Source organism: Balearica regulorum, chromosome 5 (genome assembly GCF_011004875.1).
Source record: "Balearica regulorum gibbericeps isolate bBalReg1 chromosome 5, bBalReg1.pri, whole genome shotgun sequence".
Taxonomy (NCBI): domain Eukaryota; kingdom Metazoa; phylum Chordata; class Aves; order Gruiformes; family Gruidae; genus Balearica; species Balearica regulorum.
The window spans coordinates 70,034,238-70,053,824 of record NC_046188.1 but is presented as its reverse complement, the minus strand read 5'-3'; the positions used below and the strand labels follow the sequence as shown (position 1 = coordinate 70,053,824).

General features: G+C 43.4%; 1 protein-coding gene across 4 annotated transcripts; it reads right to left on the bottom strand.

Moving 5' to 3' along the window:
- Positions 1-1,575: 1,575 nt before the first annotated feature.
- GATD1 (glutamine amidotransferase class 1 domain containing 1) lies at positions 1,576-18,462 on the bottom strand. 4 transcript variants are annotated; one of them, XM_075755615.1, is made up of 8 exons: positions 18,332-18,462; positions 17,356-17,432; positions 16,868-16,973; positions 16,182-16,289; positions 15,474-15,568; positions 14,183-14,276; positions 12,234-12,345; positions 1,576-2,911 (listed from the first exon to the last, which is right to left on the bottom strand). In XM_075755615.1, the coding sequence occupies exons 1-8, from the start codon at positions 18,438-18,440 to the stop codon at positions 2,893-2,895; spliced, it is 720 nt and encodes a 239-aa protein (XP_075611730.1). In that variant the 5' UTR covers positions 18,441-18,462; the 3' UTR covers positions 1,576-2,892. The 4 variants fall into 4 exon arrangements, with proteins under 4 accessions (XP_075611730.1, XP_075611733.1, XP_075611731.1 ...); XM_075755618.1 differs by lacking the exon at positions 1,576-2,911 and adding an exon at positions 9,043-11,781; XM_075755616.1 differs by lacking the exon at positions 1,576-2,911 and adding an exon at positions 9,811-11,707.
- Positions 18,463-19,587: the final 1,125 nt, after the last annotated feature.

Below are 19,587 nucleotides of genomic sequence, written 5' to 3'. Positions count from 1 at the left end.
GGATAGCTGGATGATCCAGACCTGCCACAGCTTGTCTTACACCAAGGCAAGAACATCCTAATGCCTGACTCCCTAGCAAAGGAATTAGCAGGTATTTTAGGCCACTACTGCATTCTTGCAGGTGGATGGGTTCAGGCACAATTATATTGCAGAGAAGCTGCATGAAGCTGAGCAACCTGAGTCAGCAGTCAGTCCTCTGATCAGCTTCAGTCTAGATGCAACACAGGAGGAGTTTGCCTGAACTTCACATTTACCAGCCCACTGGTATCAACAAGAATCTTTTTGTTGATTCCTTTTAGCTGAGTCATTCTGAGATTTGTACCTATTCAGCATTAAAAAAATAATTCCAAGACAATGCAGTGGTGTCAGATAGCCCTGGGGCACCAACACATCTTTTCTGCAGAAGAACATGGAGCTACACACCAGTTTCTTGAAACAGCTCAGCTGTGCATCTGCATGTGATGTACAATCATTTCTCTGCATCTGTCCTAGGCTCTACCTGCTACTGACAAAGGGTCCAAATCCAGAAGTAGCTGGATTTGACAGTAGTTCTTTCATATAGAAGCTGCTTCTCTCATAGTCAAAACCAACTCATTTCATCTGGACCAAGACTGGCTCCTAAGAACACAACCTGGTAGTTACAGCCCAAATGGATGGTGGTTATCTAGGGATTAATCCTGCTCCAAAAATCACAGAATCACAGAACAGTTTGGGTTGGAAGGGACCTCACAGCTCACCCAGTCCCACCCCTGCCATGGGCAGGGACACCCTCCACTAGCTCAGGCTGCCCAAAGCCCCATCCAACCTGGCCTTGAACACTGCCAGGGAGCCAGGGGCAGCCACAGCTTCTCTGGGCAACCTGTGCCAGGGCCTCAGCACCCTCACAGGGAAGAATTTCTTCCTCATATCTAAATTGCCCCTCTTTCAGTTTAAAGCTATTAGCCCTTGTCCCTTTGCAATCCAGTCCCTTTTCTCCTACTTTTCTTGCAGAGTATTCTGTTCCACAGGACTTCTGTATTTGACCTTCTCATGAAGACTTGCTAAGCCACACCTAGTGAACACTCCACTGAATTCAGCCAAGTGGCATCAGTTTAAACTCTCCAAAAGGTCTCTACCATTTTGTATGTAACTCTTCAGGAACAGAAGTGTTAGCTGTCACTGAAACATCAGTGTTTCTGAAGATGCAGTCCTTTCAAACAGAACTAGAAGTAGACAACAATCAAAGGAATCAAAGGAATCCAAGGGTATCCTCTGACTTGCATTCTGCAGGTGGACTGTTGCTGTCCTTTCAGGCTGCCTGAAAAATGGTTCTTTCCCCATTACTAGCAAATTTGCTTTTTGCACACACAGCATCACAGCACAGGTCAGCAAGCGACTGATACCCAGCTCCTAAAGATGCCAACCCCTTTTGTAGGCAAGCACGACCCACATGTCCGGGTGCAGCGTCACACCACAATGTTTGGAGTCATCTCTGGCAAGCTACTTTTAAAAAAAATCTAAACTCATTCACATGAGAACTGCTTTCATCATCTCCCCAGTCCTACCAAGTGTCCTACAGAGTTTTTAAGTGGGTTGTTTTTTTTCCTGACACTGCTGCCTCTCTAGCACTCTCCTCTAGCACCATGAAGATGCACAGACACAACCACTAACCGAACCACCTCTGCCATCTGTGAATCTTTAGGCTGCCTTTTGGTAATGACCATAGACAGCTCTCCTGACTCTTCTGCTGATCTGCAATGCGGATCCTTTCTCATTTACAATTTAACAACATCACAGGCCTGGCAAACTGCCAGCCTCCTGTTCCCCACTGAGGTTGTGTGAGTTGCGCCAATTGGAGTCCAAAGACCTCTGTGCAAAGGCTGACTCCAGGCCCTTAAACAGCCCAGAGGGGAAGAAGCAGCTACTTTGGTCCACGAATGGAAGCCATCAGCATAAGCTCACCTGCCAGACCCCTCCATCCTGCACTTCACTCAGCAATCCAAGTCATTCCCATCTGAAAGCCGTGTCCTTGATCTCTGTGGCTACCAAATAGCTCAGGAAATGCCTGAAAGGTGCCTGGTCTTTGTGGATAATCCTGCTGCCCTTGGGAAAGCACGTTCCCTGTGCACCTCATACATGGGATCCTCTTTTAGCCTGGAGGCCTCCCATGAGAAGAGAGCCCTTCTCAATTTAACCTATTTTGCATCTTTCCATCTTACTATAGAAGTCCAACAGAGACTCCTTAGACTTCTCCAAGCATGTGGCATTATGGACCCATTGCTTAATCAAAGCCCCTATATGCAGGTTGCTAGTACACACCAATAGACTTCAAAATGCAAATGCCATCATGTGTATATGTCATTTTATATCATGTCTCACATCCTGGATTTTAGTTTATGATTACTAGGACAAACACCCTGTCAGTGACAGGGATGAACCCTCACGGGATGAGAACACAGGGAAGTCTTCAAAGAGGGTACCCACCTCCCTCCTGCTACACGGGTAACTGGTACCTCAAAGTCACAGGCGTGCTGGACTGGTCTTTTCGAGACAAGGTCTGTCTGACAAATTGCTGCCCTTTCACTTTCCCCAAAGCCTCTTTGTTCTGGAGCTTTCTCAATCAGAAAGAAACCAACACAGCTGAGCAACCATTCCGATAATGCGCAGGCAAGCAACGGTGGCGAGGCTACCCTCGGGCAAGCCCACATGCGAGTTCACAGATACCTCCCACAAACACACCCCACGAGTCCGCTGGCATACCAGGCTGGAAAATGACGCTCTTGCCATCCTCCATTCCCAGATTCTGAGAGGAAACAGTGCTGAATCTCTGCATACATGTGGGTCTTGCTGACGCAGCAGGATCCCATAAGTTTCTGTGCAAGTAGTGCCTGCCGTCAGAAATGTTAGCACATATCAGAGGCCTGGAGTATTCCTGCAAGAGAAAAGCATTCTTTAAAATAGAGCCTCCAGCAGCAGCAGGCTGTATTCAAAGCTCAACAAGTAATCTAATCAGACATTTTGAACTCTTATTTTCATTGTAATTCTCAGGCAGGGAAGTCAGTGGCAGAAATATAATTAAGAAAACAAACCCCCAGGGGGACTTAGAAGAAGCAGGATAAATGGAAGTAAAAAGCTGAAATACCTTTTATTTGGGGTCAAATGCAACATTTTGTCTCCTGGCTTTTTCTGCAGCCTTTATAAATATATATTAGATATGTTTCAAACAGAAAATGTCAAATAACCAATTTCAGTGATTTTGCTTCTTGGCTAAAAAAAGTTTGTCATATTCACCAGAAAGCCGTAGCAAATGTGTTCAACACAAAAGTGCAATTTCTAGCAAATTAATTAAAAAAATAGAAGATAGGTAATCCCAAGCTCAGCTCTGGTCTCCCTATGACACATTTTATTATTCGTTCCTTAGGGCACATAGGTAGGAGCCAAGAGCCTCGTCGTAAGGGCTCCTGACACAGATGTATCAAAAAAATAGTCCTTGCACTGAAGAGACCCCCAACTGCCGGCACCCAACACTTCAGCAGCACGTCAGGGCTGTCCCTTGCTGTAACTGGCCAGGCTCGGGGTCCCCTGCTCTCATCCTGATGCCAAACGGGGCTCTGCAACGAGGCTGAGCCCCACAAACCACTACTCCAGCCCGTGGCAAGGCTTGAAGCATTGGGGATTGAAATCAAAGCACATGGCTCACAGTTTCAGATCTACCATGCAGCATGAATAGACCTATAGATAATATTTAGTATGAGATAATATAGGAAATAGCATATGATAACCGTTAGAATAGGATTAGATGCAATTAATAGTTTAAGTCTATACAAGTAACTATTAATTCACTGGCAGCTCAGATCAACTGAGCTTTACTGTAGCTTATGTGGAAGTACAAGGATCGGGAAGTTTCGGAGGGACAGGCCAGGTAAAGCAGCCAGTCCAAGGGCAAAGGTGTGAAGAAACTGCTGAGCTCTGAGGAGCCACAGAATATCACTTTCATCTTATGATATGATTCTGCCCAGTTATTTTATACGGGTTTATCTACTTTTATACGGGTTTATCTACTTTTATACTGGAACATAGTAGAACAGAGATTTGGCAGCACAACCATACCTCTCTCTCTCCTTGAGCCAACGTACATGTTGAAGATTCCCCCGAGGATACCCAAACCCATCTGGAAACTGAGGTAAACCAGATAGGTTTTGTCCTAGATAATTTCTCCTTAGATCAACACTAACAATTGTCTGAAAGAACACTACTATTCTCCTTTTTACCTTTGTTTCTCTTTTTACTCTCTGTTTGTAAGTTTTCCATTAATTTCATTTCACATAGCTCATGAGTTTGCTGCACCTGTACTGCATTATTATTTGTTTTCTGTATTGCATACCTCTGTTGGCAAGTAAAATCCTTTTCATCCGTATTCATAAGAGCTAACTCTCTTCGAGGCAGGGTCCTCAGACTCTCTTGGTTTCCCAGCTGACGTCTGTCTTCCTTCTGATTCAGGAAGGCTGTGCTCTGACGTACAACACGATGGGCCTGGAAGGGACATGCCTCGTGGAACTAAGAGCTGAGGATTTCCCAAGGCAAACAGTGACCCTGGCAGCTGAGTCTTAGATGCAGGAGATCCATATGATGCTTCAGGAGCAAAATGAAGCAAGGCTCTGAGTTCTGTTCCTCTGCAGTTCACTTTAACAGGCAAATGTATCCCCAAGGACATTCAGTTGTTTTGTCACATAATTTGTGTAGAAGCAAAAAAAATAAAAATCACAAAAGTCTGTTTTTACGTAATAAAATAGTGCCATGGCTTGGGGAAAAAAAGTCAGCCTCTGCTAGGTCAACTACAGGATCCTGGAACTTACTTATTAAAATAGCTGAAATAGAAATCTCCTTGTTATTAATAACTATGAACAACAGCTCAGGCTTCAATGTAACCTAAGTGATACGCATCTCTCTTGCTCCTTCTTAAGCGCAGCCAAATCGGTCAGACTGTAGCTCCACTTAGCATAGCGTCCTGCCTCCAACCGTGGCCAGCTGCTGTTGAGGAAGATCTCCACAGAACAAAGGGAACAGCCCTCAGAAAACACCCTTTGTGCTTTGCTTTCAGTGGAAAAGCCAGTGAAGACTGCTTTTTGGGGATCAGAAGACCTGCATTTCTCAGCCCAACCCCAGACAACAGGGAAAGGATTAGCCTCCCGTCATATGAAAAGGTTTCCTTTACAGCAGTATCTGCCAACACAAGAGGAGGGTGACCAAACCAGCTCCAGCAGCATGCTCAGACTGAGCCCAGAAAGGGACTGATCACGCACCACCCGCACAGCATCAGGAATTCAGCGTCACCTCTGCAGCACCCAAGCAGTACAACTCCTGTCTCTTATTCCCAGGTATACACGACTCCAGTTTATATTGCTGGTGTTTGATCTAGGAGATCAAGAGACCAGAGCAACTCCACAGGCTCAAACTTCCCTTCAGTGGTAGCACACCTGTTTTGAATTTCACTCAGTTGTTCAATATTAGAAATTAACAACTTGAAAGAACATGCTACAGTTCAGGGTTGGCCCTTGGCTTTATGCAAAGGAAAACTGCAAAAGGGACACCTTTGAGAAGAAAGAGGGTTTAGTAACAGCTAATGCTGAGGAGGGATAATTCTTGAGGGTAGCAATAATGCATGAGGTACTAGATGAGAAAGGATTGCAGCTTTCATGACAAGAAAGATTTCTAACTATGTTGCCCTCATCCTCCTAAGAGCAGAAGGAACATGGCAGAGCAGACCCTACAGCCACAGATTACTAGGCAGCCACAGGCATAGCTTGTGTCCAGCACAGCTCAGTACATCACTCCGTGTTAATGTGCATTTTGTGCTACCGTAGCCCTGGGTGGTGTCCCAGGTTTTCCCTCTTTCACCTGCAGCCCTGTACCTCAGAGGTACACAGAAGTAGCAGGTCCTTCATCAGGAAGTGGCAAGAGGAAAAGTAACCTTTTTGCACTTTGTGTTTGGAATGAAGTTGGCAGGTGGCTGAGGGGGAAGGCGAAGGTCTGGCTAGAGCAGTACCACCACCTTGTGGGGAGGCTGCAACATCCCACAGCACCTCTTCCCTTCCAAGATCCATAGAGCAGCAATTAACTGCCTAGCACCAATGCAAGGTTATCAACCTTCCCTTGGGGCAGCAGGTCTCATTTCATCATCCAGCTCTATGCAAACATGCAAAGCTAGGAGGGGAAGAGAAAAAAAGAAAAGAGCTTCTCCTTCCTCTTTCAGGTCCCTCTTGCATTCCATGACACAATACATGCAGCTGCTTTTGACAGTTGCTCCCAGTACCTCCTATGTATTCTTGAAACAGGGGTGCAAGAGGAGAGCAGAGCTGTTGGGAAGACAGCCACTAGGGTCCACAAAACTGACATAGTAAGTACATTCATTTATTTTTCAGCCTCCCAACACAGAATTTCACTTTAAGATGAGTCCTTAGAGATTCAGGTAACTATCAAATGCAGCCACAGGCCATTACAGACTACATTAAACAAGGCAGACAATATCTGATAGGTACTATTTGAAATTTTAAAGCAAATCAGAATGAAAAGTCATTTCCATTTATTCTGATACTTGTTTTGATATGTTGGCATTACAGAGGAGAAAGCAGTGCCCCAGTGCTCCCAGCTGCCTAGTCCCAGCAGAGTGACAGGTCACCTTTGGCACTGTTTTCTATATCCTAGGGGACAACATGGAGGTCCCAGACAGGGGAACCAAGGGAACACACTGACCCTCAAGCTGAAATGAAGTGTCCTACAGACCTAGAAGTCCACATTTGACAGAAGGCTCCTTCTGTCTCTTGCTAGTATTAAACATTTTCCTGTAGAGAATACTCCAGCACTAGAGGACACAACACACCGGGTGGAACCTTCTGGGACAGTGGTGTGACAGACACAGCAGCCGGGTAATTTCTTACTGTGGGACTCAGTCCTACTGGAATTATCCCATTTGGCTCACTGCTGTTTAGGGCAAGCACACAAGCAAAGCGCAATGATTCACGGTTAGTTGTCACTGCTGTGATGCAACAGCCTACAAGGGAGCTCACAGTAGTCCACACTAAGGGAAGTGGACAGCCCCGTACAAAGTCAGAAGTGCTGTTCCATCAGCAACTGAACAGGAGCCAGTTTAAACAGAAAGGCACTCTGACACCCAGAATCCAATGGCAGAGCTTATCACGCAGCACCTAAGATAAATAAAACAGAAGGTTCAATTTTTTTATTTTTTAAAGGTTATACTGTGGAAGCTCCAGAAGAGAATCTTATTTAACATTTTCATATACTAATGGAATGCTAGTATGACTAAGAACCATTAGCTGCAGATGGCAACAAGGACTGAGTGCAAAGGTCCCGTAAGTGATCCTTCAAAACAGGCAAATGCTTTAAGCATTCTGAAGAGACAACACCGCCTCTCATGAGAAGAGCTGAGTCTGCTTAAGTTGTCTCCGACACCTCTAGATTCAGAGGATCCAAGCTACCTCCACTGACTGCAGCGACATTAGCAAGCTATGGGAGAGGTACAGTAGCACAGAGGACTCGCAATCAAAGCCCAAGCTGTTGGGGATTTGGCCGCTCCTCATCACCTTCCATGTCACAAACTCTTTTGCCCTGTAAACATTAGGTTTGTCAAACTAGAAAGATATTTCAGTTATTGCTACAGCCAAAACTTACATTGAATTAAAATGTAGAAAGTACCAAAATTCAGATCACACCCACAAGCAGGTCTTGGGGCTCACTTCAACTGCTGCATCAGTTTGCAAATATTTTAAGTGTGAAGAGGGATGCTCAAAACAACTTATGTGTAAAACTGCCAGTAAAGGCTCCTGTTACCTTAAAGATGTTCTCTACCTTTCCTTTCTTCCCTGCAGGGACAAACTACACAGTTTTAGTGGTGTGGTGCTGGGATGCAGAGTGATATGTGTTGTCTTGTTGGTGAAGAAATCCCTTGTGGGGGTGCAATACAGGCATGTTTGTTTCACAGCTGTGAGCCAACTGCTGCAGAGATCATCCTAGGGATAACTCCTCTAGGAAAGCCTCTCATGCCTGTGGATTCATCCCACAAGTGTTTTTGCTTCATGCATTGCAGAGGCACTCTGATGCTTCTAACAGATACTTCAGTGTCTGCCCATAAGAACACAGGACAATACAGAATATGCTCCCATGCATTAAGCCCAGACAGGATGTAACACTTCACATGTGTTGTTTCTAAATAAAAAAAAAATCAGCATGGGTGTTACCAAGACCAGACAGATTTCTAAGGAAATAAGCATGGCTGGTTACACTCCTAGGATCAAAGCACCAAGCACTCCAGAGTGCAACACTGAAACAATCAGAATTTGTGTGGGTTGAAAATGTCCAGAATCTGAAGCTTTCAGTTTGTCTGAGAAGCAGTTTCAGACTTTGGGACAAAAGGGTCTGTCATGTGGTTGAAATGCCAGAATCCTCTATAAACAATTGATCAGAGACAGTGAAACACCAAGTATTTGCAAGCACTGCTAAAAGCTCGTTCTCGCTGCAGTGTTCAAATTGCTACACTCAAGTCAGGTAGCAGGGAAAGCGATCCCACTGCAAAGCACTACAGAACATGCTAAGCAAGTATGTCAAGAACTGGCAGCTTTTGAGGACTCCTGATATTGCCTCTAGCCGACTTCTTAACAGTTCAAGTCAGTTCCATGTGATTTCTAACCCACATCACTAGACGGATCAGAAACATGTATCTCTAGTAAGAAAAGTTAATTTGAATGTAAAGTGGAGGAGTACACTATAATACCCTGAGCTATAGACACACTGTTGCCTTTGAAGCCTGTACTTGAACCCTGCTGCTTTTAGTTTCAAAATAAACAGGAGTAACAGAAATAGCCTGATGCGTTGCTGAAAAATTTTGTGGACAGATTTACTGCTGTATTGAAAGCTTTTCCAAAATGAAGAACTAAATGAAAACTTACATAGAGAGTTTATGACCTTTCATATCATTCTCAACTAAGCATGCAATTAATTCTGTATGCATATCAAAGAAAAAGAAGCCAAAACAATAACAAGTAGAAGTTATGGATACTGCCTTCACATTTTAATCCACTGACATAACATCCCAAGACAAAAAAAACTTCCCAGAAAGTATTGGCATGACATTAAACAGCTTCTACTTAAATCTGGTCTTTTCCTACAGTTTTAGAATAATTTTTTCCAACCCTTGGCTAAAATTGGTTATACTGTAGGAGAACTTATGAGAGTTATCATCACTAACTGCTCACATTTTGTCAGCATAATTCTAAAGATGACACAATGCTAGCCCATATCCACATGAGAGAGGGGGGTGTTTTACCAAAGTCCTTTTGCTTTGCTGCTAGAAGCTGGGCCACATCCACACAGCCAGCATTCTTCTCATCCCCCCCATCAGAAAGCTGTAGGCACATATCACCTCTCCAGCCCCTTTCTGCTGGATCATTCAATTCTCCCTCTATTTTGCAACAGCAGCTTCACTGCTGGGTACAGCTTAGATGCAAAAGGAAATAGAAGTGGGCAAGTGATGTGCAAGAATGAAGATACACACAGTAACTCCTCTTTATCTGCTCCCATATCGGAAGAACAAGGAAGTGTTACAAAAACCTAAAGGCCTTTGTACATCAGTGTGCTTTCCGATAGAGGTACAGAGCAGTTCCAACAGGTCTTGGCTGCCACAAAATAAGGAAAAATGGTACAACAGAGAACTGATCAAAGCCTGTAGTGATCTGAATACTGTTTGTTCACCCAGCAGCTTATCGATGAGCCTGGACAGAACTTCATAATCAAGGAATGAAAACAGGACACAGGGCAGACAGCAATACTCTGTTTTTACAGGCAGGCAATGAAAGCTGTAGCAATTTTGACAAAGTCACATGGAAGCACAGTCTCAAAGGTAATACAGACTTGTAGCCTCTCAGACTCCCACTTCAGAAATGAGACTTTGTTTTGCAGCTGCAGTCAGGTGTGACAAAGCTCCCTCACCTCAGAAGCCACATCAATTGCACCCACTTCCTCCAGGACCCCAAATACCTGACTTCAGCCCCCCTAAGCTCCCTACTCAGGTCATCAGTGGAGTCTAGGGCATAAAGCTTCACTTTGTTTAAACAAAGCTTTTGTGGCAGAGAACATCTCCCTGTTGTAGGTGCACAGCATTCAACACAAAGTTAACCCAATTTCAAACACTATTGCAGTTCAAATACAAAAGCTTTCCACATCATTTCAGCAGACAGCCCACTAGAAATCCAGATGGAAAGTACGTCCTGATGGTAACAGAGGTCAACAAATCTCTAAGATGACTTGTCAGGAATAAGGATTTAAGCTATCAAAGCTATTTGATAGTTTAATTTCTATCAAAGCCCAATTTTAATTTCAAGTTCTAATTTCTATCAAAGCCTAAAATCTGTAAGCTGGGCTCTAGAATATAACAGCAAAAGACTCAACAAATCCCACAGCAGATCATCTTTTTAAATCATACTGAATTCTTGAGGCAGAACTAAAAAAATTGAATTTCTACAGAGAAGACATAAAATTACCCTGCTCAATGCCCAGTTATAACCAATATAATGTATTAACCTGTAAAGAGGAAAAAAAAGCAACCACAAAGGTTCTTTCCCTCACAGAGTACTGCAAAAGTGTTTCCCTCAGTTCCAAGAGGGAAGGAAAAAAATGTTAATCTGTCCACTTTCCCACAGATTTACTATGCTTGAGCTTGCAACAGCTAAAAATATTCTCAGTCTGATTATTCCTTTCCATGCTCAATTTCAAGCCACATCTGCTGCTCAAAAGGAAAGAGAAGGCCAGATTTCATCATATAGTTGGTTCCTCAGAAGAGGTGATCCACACTAGCTGCCTACATTTTTTCTATGTCCATAAAATTCCAGCAAGAAACAGCCACAATGTACTTGCCAGAGAGAAATATTTCAAACATTTCAAACAGAACAAAAATCATAACATAAGCACCACAAAGGAAAAACAGACAACCAGTTAGAATACCATTTAAAAACAGCTGAGCAAACTTTTTAAACATAAGTAGTCCAATAATGTGAACAGGCAAGGAAGAAAACAAGGGCACATTATGCTAACGGTATCACCACAGTGAGCTTTCAAGCCGCCTTCAAACAACTGGTCCTGCTTTATTCAGAGTTTAGCTATTCCAAACATATCCAAGTGTCCCTGACACGCTTAGAGTTCAGACAGTAACTTTGTGACCTACCAAAAGAAAAGTGAGAACGCATCTGAAATTGCATTTCGCTCTAGGTGCGGATTTTGATATTTGAAACACAAACACCAGATGGTTCAGAGTTCCAAGTGCTCTTTGGGGCAGAGTTACTAACAATCAGTGTAACATCAACCTAGAGCATGGTCTTCAGCAATCTGTATTCACAGCACCAACTTTTTTTAAAAAAAACAGTTCTCCACATCTGTAAATTAAGGGTCTAGAGAGAAACAGTGAAAAAAGATGTAGCAACAAAAATGCAAGGTGGTTTCATAGTTGCTTCTGAAGTGCCATGGCACTTCAAAATTTTCTTATTCACAAGCTTCATTCATTCTATACATCCAAAACCTGACATTGCCACTTCACTGTCACTTCATAGTCCAGGACAGAAATTCAAAGGGATGTTTTATCCAGTTAACAGATAAGAAAATCCTTAGCCTGCTGGCTCTTCATCCATCCTATTTGCAAAGAGACCTGCTCCTTCATTTCCTGCTGAATGAAACACATCCAAACATGACACGACCTTTTAGTCCACAGCCAGGAAAGGACTTCTAATACACATTCACCTGAACAAAAGAAGATTTTTGTTGTTATTTATATGTGTTCTTCTATCCGACAAGATGAAAGACAGTCAAACAGCCAAGCCATTACCAAAGAAATTAAATCTGTTCATTTCCAAAGTCCTAAAACATTGCTGACTAAATTGCTAACTTGCCAAAGCACAAAGAACAACACCAGAGATGTTTCTCTTAAGAGATGTTTAGTGAAGCCTATTCTGTATTTTACTTTCCTAGTCCTGATAGACAGTTGTGCATTTCCCAACACATTTTACCTTATTTTTAATAATCACAAATGTTTTTTACCAAAAGACATAACCAATTGGATAATTAGATCAAAGATGTTACACAATTCAGCAGTTAACCATGGGGAAAAAAATTCTTTTGCAGGACAATATTCCAGAACCTAAGAGATGCTCACCAATACCCATTCCTAGTTCTTATCTCCCACATTGCCTTACCTGACATTGCAAAGAATAAGAAGATTCTGGACTGCGGGAAGAGTGGAATTCTCATTCTGTCCTGTCACCAGGTGCCTGTCCAGTACAACGTGTACAGCATCTGGACTGCTGGCTGAATACAGGAGAAAAAGCAACAAGCATTGTGTTAGTGGACACGACTTCAGTTTCAGTATCACATCTCTGGTAGAACTAGTGCAGAAGATAACTACCTTAACCAGCTAGATTTGCTGGGTGACCAACATGTTGATCTATAACCCCAGACAGGGACAATCTTTAGCCCCCAGTTTCACTAGAAAGTCCTCTGAAAGGACAACAGGACTGATCCCTTAATTCAATGAACACCAGATGGGTAAAGTAGATATATCAAAGAGATTTTCATAATAAAAACCTCAGAGTATGTATTTTAAAGTTGCAATTACCCTGCAATACAATATAAACTCCTCTTAAGACATCAAAGTTGTAATCACCTTGCTACAAAGAGCCTGCAGGAAAATATGTATTTTCTGGCCAGTTATAATAGCCTGACATGTTACTATCCGCCAGCAATTGTTCAGTACTCCAACCAGTAACGTCACTTCATTCCAGACAGAACCATTATTTTGTCAGTAATGAACAACTCTAATTTATCCCCCCTCTCCCAACCACTGTCTGTCTAAACATGGGCTAAATGCCTTCAAACCTCACATGCTTTTCTTGCTTAATTTGCAACCAAGCATTCATCACGTAACAGGTACCACAAACATCAGCTTTTAAACTGTCAGTACTGAACCCATTATGCAGAAGGTGGCAGCAGCAGCTCATTCGAAAAGCATGAAAGTGCCATTTAAACATACAAACAGGCTGACAGTAGCAGGGATGAAGAGGATTAAGTAAAGAATATACAGCAATTCGGTAAGAGAGTGGCATTTCTTCTTAGCAAAAGACAAATGCATGGCATCAGGAGCCTGGTTCTGCTTCCTGTCCATGTCACATATGTAATCTTTAATCCAGCCACTTCAAATTGTATTTGTTCAATGGGTGGCACTATTCTGTTAAATAAAGAATGACTTAAATACCACAGGCATCTCATTGTTCTCTTTAAGGACAGATTCTGAAATATCACCTAACAAAACAACAGACTGAACAACAGCTGCAACTGAAGAGAGCAATTTATAGCTTATTATTTAATTCTCCTTGTAGCTCTTCAGTACTGCAAGAATGCAGCATGTCAGGAAAATGAGACTCTTCCCTACACATCCAGAAATACTCTAGGAAGAGTGTGACATTTTTGTGCTTTAATGGTTTTAGTTTCTCACACAGGAAAAAACTTCAGATTTTGCATTTCAAAAGTCAAACTTCTACATTTTGACTAATAATAATAATTCATGAAATTCCTAGTAACAAAACAAAAAATACTACAAAACCAGATCTAGCTACAAGTAAATACTTGATGGTAAAAGACAACTAATCAGAGCAACCAAAAACATTCAGTATAGTGCCTCCAGCTTTAAATAATGAAGCATTTGTTTGAATGAAAGACACCCCCAAAATCCAGCACTCAACCTCTCCCAGCAGAGCACAAGCTCCCCACCCTGCAGCAAGGACACGCAGACATTCCCCGGCATGACACCTCTCCTGCACACACCCTTCCCCACAGGACAAGTTCTTCCTTCACAGCAGGACAAGCAACCTCACATTTATAACAGGGTAAAAGAATATGCGCGGACAGCCACGGAAATCAGTGTGCTATACTGTACTGCCCGCTTCCCCACACACAGTATTTTACAGCACTTATTCTTAAAACACTCATCGTTCCTAATCCACTAGGGTATTTATATCCATGAAATGGGAATGCAAGGGGAAAGATCCTGTCAGAGTCTTGCTCAGCTGTGTAAAATTGACACACAAACATTCATTTCCACAACACAGCCACAAAATGTGAAGTGCTGGACAACAGGAGAGTGACATACCACTAAACGTAGCTCCAGAGTCTTTCACAAAATCTTCCACAATAATGGACAAACTGGCAAAATTAGGCTGCCTTACTAGTTCGTACACAGAGGGCTGAAAAAGATCAAAAGGAAGTGAGTCTGGTTTGCTTTTGATTAAAAAAGCCAAGCAAAACCAACATATACTTCCATCTGCAATTTATTTTTCTGTCCCCCCATCAATTCTCCCAACTGTATACAGTAAATGAAACAGAAGTGAAGCACAAAACCAAACAACCACAAGCAGCTTCTATGGATTTTCTGTAGAGGGCAAACAGAACATTCTTATGTGAGTTAAATACAGAGAAAGACCACCACCAAGCAGTTTCTGCACATCAACTGGACACTGAACAATGTGCATGCAATTAACTTCATAGAAGTGCAGATCTGCTTAGCTGTTGGACAAACATTTGGACGCAAACATTGTGCCACTTGCAGAGTCCAAATAACAGTACTCTGCTTTGGAATGCATGTGGGAAACAGCTTAAATGAAGAAAAAATTAAAAGAGTACTCAGTTCAGGTTTTATATGCAGAGGAGGAAACTGAATGTTATGGTTTCCATAGCAACTATAGCTAGGCCATATCACGCCTTAAAATATTTTATCATAAATTGTAATGCCAAATACAAGCACATCAGGATACTGATAGCTTGTGGGTCCCATACACTTAATTTCTTAACTTTGCATGTAACTTTCAACCCTAGAAGTCATACTACACAGGTCTGCATCACCTTGGCACACAAGTACAACTGCCATATAAATGGTCTGTGAGGTCAGAGATGACTGTATGTTAAAACAAAACATCAGCAGTATTTGGCTACTTTTTGAATTACAAGCTAGTTTGTACAAACAGCCTTTTTCCTAAAACTTCCACTACCTTTTAAAATGAAAGAGTACCTTGAGAAATAGAACTTACCTCCAGCATTCATGAAACCAAGAAAGGTAATTCTTAAAAGCCCTCAACTATGAGCCCGAAGAGCTGCAGCAGTCATTTCCAGCATTTTATTGATTCAGTGGAAATTTCATAGAACAATGGAAGGAAGACATTCTCCACATAACAACTGAAGTGAGACAATCCCTTCACGCACTCTGTTGGGCCTCCTTGCCCATGACAACTCTCCACATCTTGCACTTAAACCAAGGGTACCAAACTGATGATTTGTATTTGTAGGAAGTTCTCAGATAAGACCAGAAACACCATCACCTGAAATTACAGGCCCCTACAGAGCAAAAAGCCCCCAAACAACAAAAGCCAGGAGAAAGCTCAACCTACCCCTGTGAGGCTGTATCCCTGAAACACCCAGGATTTATCCTCATTGGTGGCACAACACAAAGCTGCAACTCCGTGTCCAACTGCACAGATAGGCTCTAGAGAAAAATCAAAGGATATTTGAGCAGTTGTGAGCACCTTCAAATAGCCAAAACACAGATGAGTGTTAATGAGGTTTTTCATGTTACAGCATGTTGCCTTCCTGCAATAAAATTATACTGCACTGTTTACATGCTCTTCAGCTGCAAAGGTTTCTCCCGCACTCTACAACAAGAATTGCCCCAGTCTTGTAAAGAGTTACTCAACATTAACCCTAAGTCCGGAGACAGCACCAGTCAGAAAAATACATACTCAAATGGTAAATGAGAAGCACACACACAAGTCTTGATTAACTATAGCCTTAAAAAAAACATTCCACATTTGGCTCTGAACCTTGAATCCTGCTGACCTGGAGAGGGCCATTTCTGTCTCACTAAGAGAGAGAACCCTCTTCTGACACAAGCATTGAAAAGTTAGATTTTTTTTTTTAATCTACATTTACATCAAGAGCATAATTTTTAAGAGAAGATACATTTCTCTAAAGCAGCTCTTTCCAGTTCTGAATGCTCTTAAATTACATTAATGTTTTTAAGTCATTGCAAGGGAACAGTCTTACATGAAGAGTATGGTAGTGCTATTTAATTTAACAAAATCTCCAATGATGTCACCTACTGTTCTCAGTGCTGAAGTGCTGCAATATCTTAGCCAGGTACCCACTGTTTGCAAGGTCAGTCATAGCCCCGGGGCAGTTTGGAATCAGCAACGCATGGTATCTAGCGCCTAGTAAGGAGGAAAGGATAAGTTAATTGTAATACAAATAACAAACAAAAAAAAAAGAGGGATTTATGGACCATAAATCCATTTCAGATTTGACAAAATAAGACAATAAGAGTCAGTCAAAAGCTGTATTAACTGAATGAACTAAAGAAACTAAAAGATGTATGTGAAGTAGAGAAAAAGATCTTTTTTAGGACAAAGAATACACATTTTTAATGAGACATTCTTACCCAGGCAAAGCATAAAACCATTATGTCTGCTAGCTTCTACTTTAGCAAAATATTTATTAAAAAACCCAATATGTAGCACATACATATACACAAGAGAGTGAATATATATATACTCTGTGTGTGTATATATAATAAGAGAATTACCAATCCAAGATAAGTAAGAAAGTAACAACTGTAGTTGCCAGGACTTCCTCTTACATTAAAAATAGCAACTATAGTTGCCACAGCTTCCTCTTAAAACACAAGTTTTATGCCTTTTATCTGTCATTCTTCCCTAAAGACCTAGCACTAAGAAGCACCTGTTTCCCTGATAAATGGGGATGACACACCAGCCAACAGTAAAGCCCTTACCATCAATCGACTCCAACTTGGCAGGGTTTGCATAGGATTTCATACGAAAGTCCTGTATCCAGCGCACATTGCTCTCGTTCACATCCACAAAATCAATTGGCTTCCCCTAGGGAAAACAAGGTTCAAAGACAGTGGTGAGTATCACTGCACAGGCATCTGCTACATTTTTGAAGAACAACTATGTAGGATTTTGAGACACTTTAGCTCTGAAAAACCTGAGGTTTTCTATTTTACCCACTGAAGTAATTCTTCTAATAGTTCTCCCTCCACTCTTTGTGGGTAATAGATACTGGACAGAGACATTCAGAACCATATTATAGGAAGCGTGCATTCAGTTCAATATTAAGAAAACAGAATTTAAAAAGTCCCTTAATTTGTAAAGCCAAAAAAGCCACCTTTCAAAAAAAGTTTAGTGTAATTCTCTCTTGTCAATTGAGCTATCAATTGGTTTCAGACTGTAATCACAGTAACCACTCATTTTTACTTACCCCAGGAGTGGCAACTTGCAGATTGAAAGCAGAGCTGGTCAGTGTAAAGCAATGAAGGAAGGACTGGGCTGACACACCTGAAACAGAGTCCAACAACTTAGGGAAACAAGTTATATTTTAACCCCAGCCACACTAGCTCATTTTACCTAGCAAAGTACACAAGCTCGGGGTTTTCTGCTCATCTTAAAAGGTCTCAATAATTTCACAGGGTTATTTTAAGATGCAAGAAATGCACAGCCTTCACTATAGGTGAGCTAGGTATTGAGAAATACACGATGAAGAGATTCTGCTTGTCCGGGTTGAGGGGTTACAGGGAAGGCAGAGGGAAAAGCCAAGGGAACGTGGCTTCCTCCAGCCATACATGCAAGCGCAGCTCAGCTGCACGCGTGCTCAGAAGCAGGTACATGCAGAGGGCAAAACCAGCAGGTATTCAACAGCACAGCTGTGCACAGAGACACATGCAGGCAGGTGTGCATCGCAGATGAGCATTTAAGGACAGCAAGCACACCTGTGCGCACACACACAACACAGGTGCCCAAGCAGGAGCAGCGGGTGTACACACCCGTGCAGACAGCATGCATGCGTGTCCACACAGCTCAGCTGCGGTGGCTTACACACGCACACAGCTGAGGTGCACGCCTGAAAATGCACGGCACAGCTGTGCGGGCTGTAGTGCAGACACACGCCTGACAGGACGGGGCCTGAAGATGGGGACAGCCGTGCACGGCGCAGCCGGGGGCGCAGGGCGACACGAGCACAGCACGGCCGCGCGTGTAAAGCGCGGGACACAACACCGATGAGTGTGCAAAGGGACCCGCAAGCAGGGGACCGGCCACACAGCTCGGCTGCTACACCCCGGGGTGGGGACACAGGGGACCCGCAGGCCGGGGGAAACGGCACGGCCGGGCGACGCCGGCACGCCGAAGGGAGGAGCGGGGCCCAGGGAGGTTAGGGTTTTCCCCCGAGAGCGTCTTACCCGCGGCGGCGGCGCTGGCGACGATGAGGCAGGTGGGCTTGCCGAGCCGGTCCGCCATGGCGCGGAGCGCGGCGGGGCCCGGCGGTGGCGGCGGGGGCCGTCTCCTCATGCGGCCGTGCCGCGCATGCGCAGTGCGGGGAGAACGGAGGACGCGCGCGCCGCCGGCTGCCGTTGGGCGAAGCGCGCAGCGGCGGTACCTGAGGGGGAGCTGTGAGGGAGCGGGGCGGCCATAGGGGGTCTGTGGGCCCGCGGTGCCTTTTAACCCCTCAGGGCATCCCGGCGGATCACCCGGTAACGCAGCCCACCTGCCTCCCCCCGCTACCGTGCAGCTGCCGCCGCGCTTTATTTCCCCTTCATAGTCAGCGTATTGGTGTCTTTAGCGGCTCTGTTCAAGCTGTGCTCTAGCAGTATGGCTGTTTTCCTCATCAAGTTTTACGTTAGGCTTTGATTGTTTGGGTTTTTTTATATTTTTTTTCCTCATCAAATTGATGCTGATACCAGTAGGACTGAAACACTGAAGACTTCTTATAGGCACCACCCCACTTTAGAGAAGGGGAAGTGTGTGACACCATGTTGTGGATTGGAAATGAAAAAGCAGGCATTAATGTCAACATGTCAGCTAATTTTCAATGCCCAGCTGAGAGGCCGCATCCAGCCGCAGTGCTGGGTTTCAAACCTCTTTGCTCCAAGGACACAAAGTCCCTCCTCAGCTGAGGGAACAGCAGAAACCTTCCCGCAAAGTGCAAGCCACATGGATCGTGGTATATTGTGCTGGTGATGTGTTTCTGGCACATGAGATAAGGAGGAACAAAACTCCTTTGATAAACCCAAGCTGTTTTTAAGTTACTGGCTTAAGCTGTTATTGGCTTAAGTTGATTTTAAGTTATTTGAAGTTCTCCCTCAGGTTTTGCTCTTGATACCTCTGACCCTTGGATGAATAACCTCCGGGATGCTGTGGAGGGACAGACGTACGTTCTGCTCTTTTGCATCCCTGAGGAAGCCACAACTAATTACGTTATGTGGGATGGTACAAGATGAAGATGAACACAGGATCTGTCAGAGTGGTTTGCTGAAAAAAAAAAAAAAGATGGGTGAAAAATGTGGGTGAAGAACTGGGTGATTTCCTGGAGCCACTGGAATGAGCAACAGAATTGCAAACTAAATAAAGTCATCCAAACCTTCCTGAAGCTGTCCTTCCCTTCCTTCGTGTCTGGTCCAGACTGCCTCCTTTGTGTACACTCTTAATCTTTAATAAG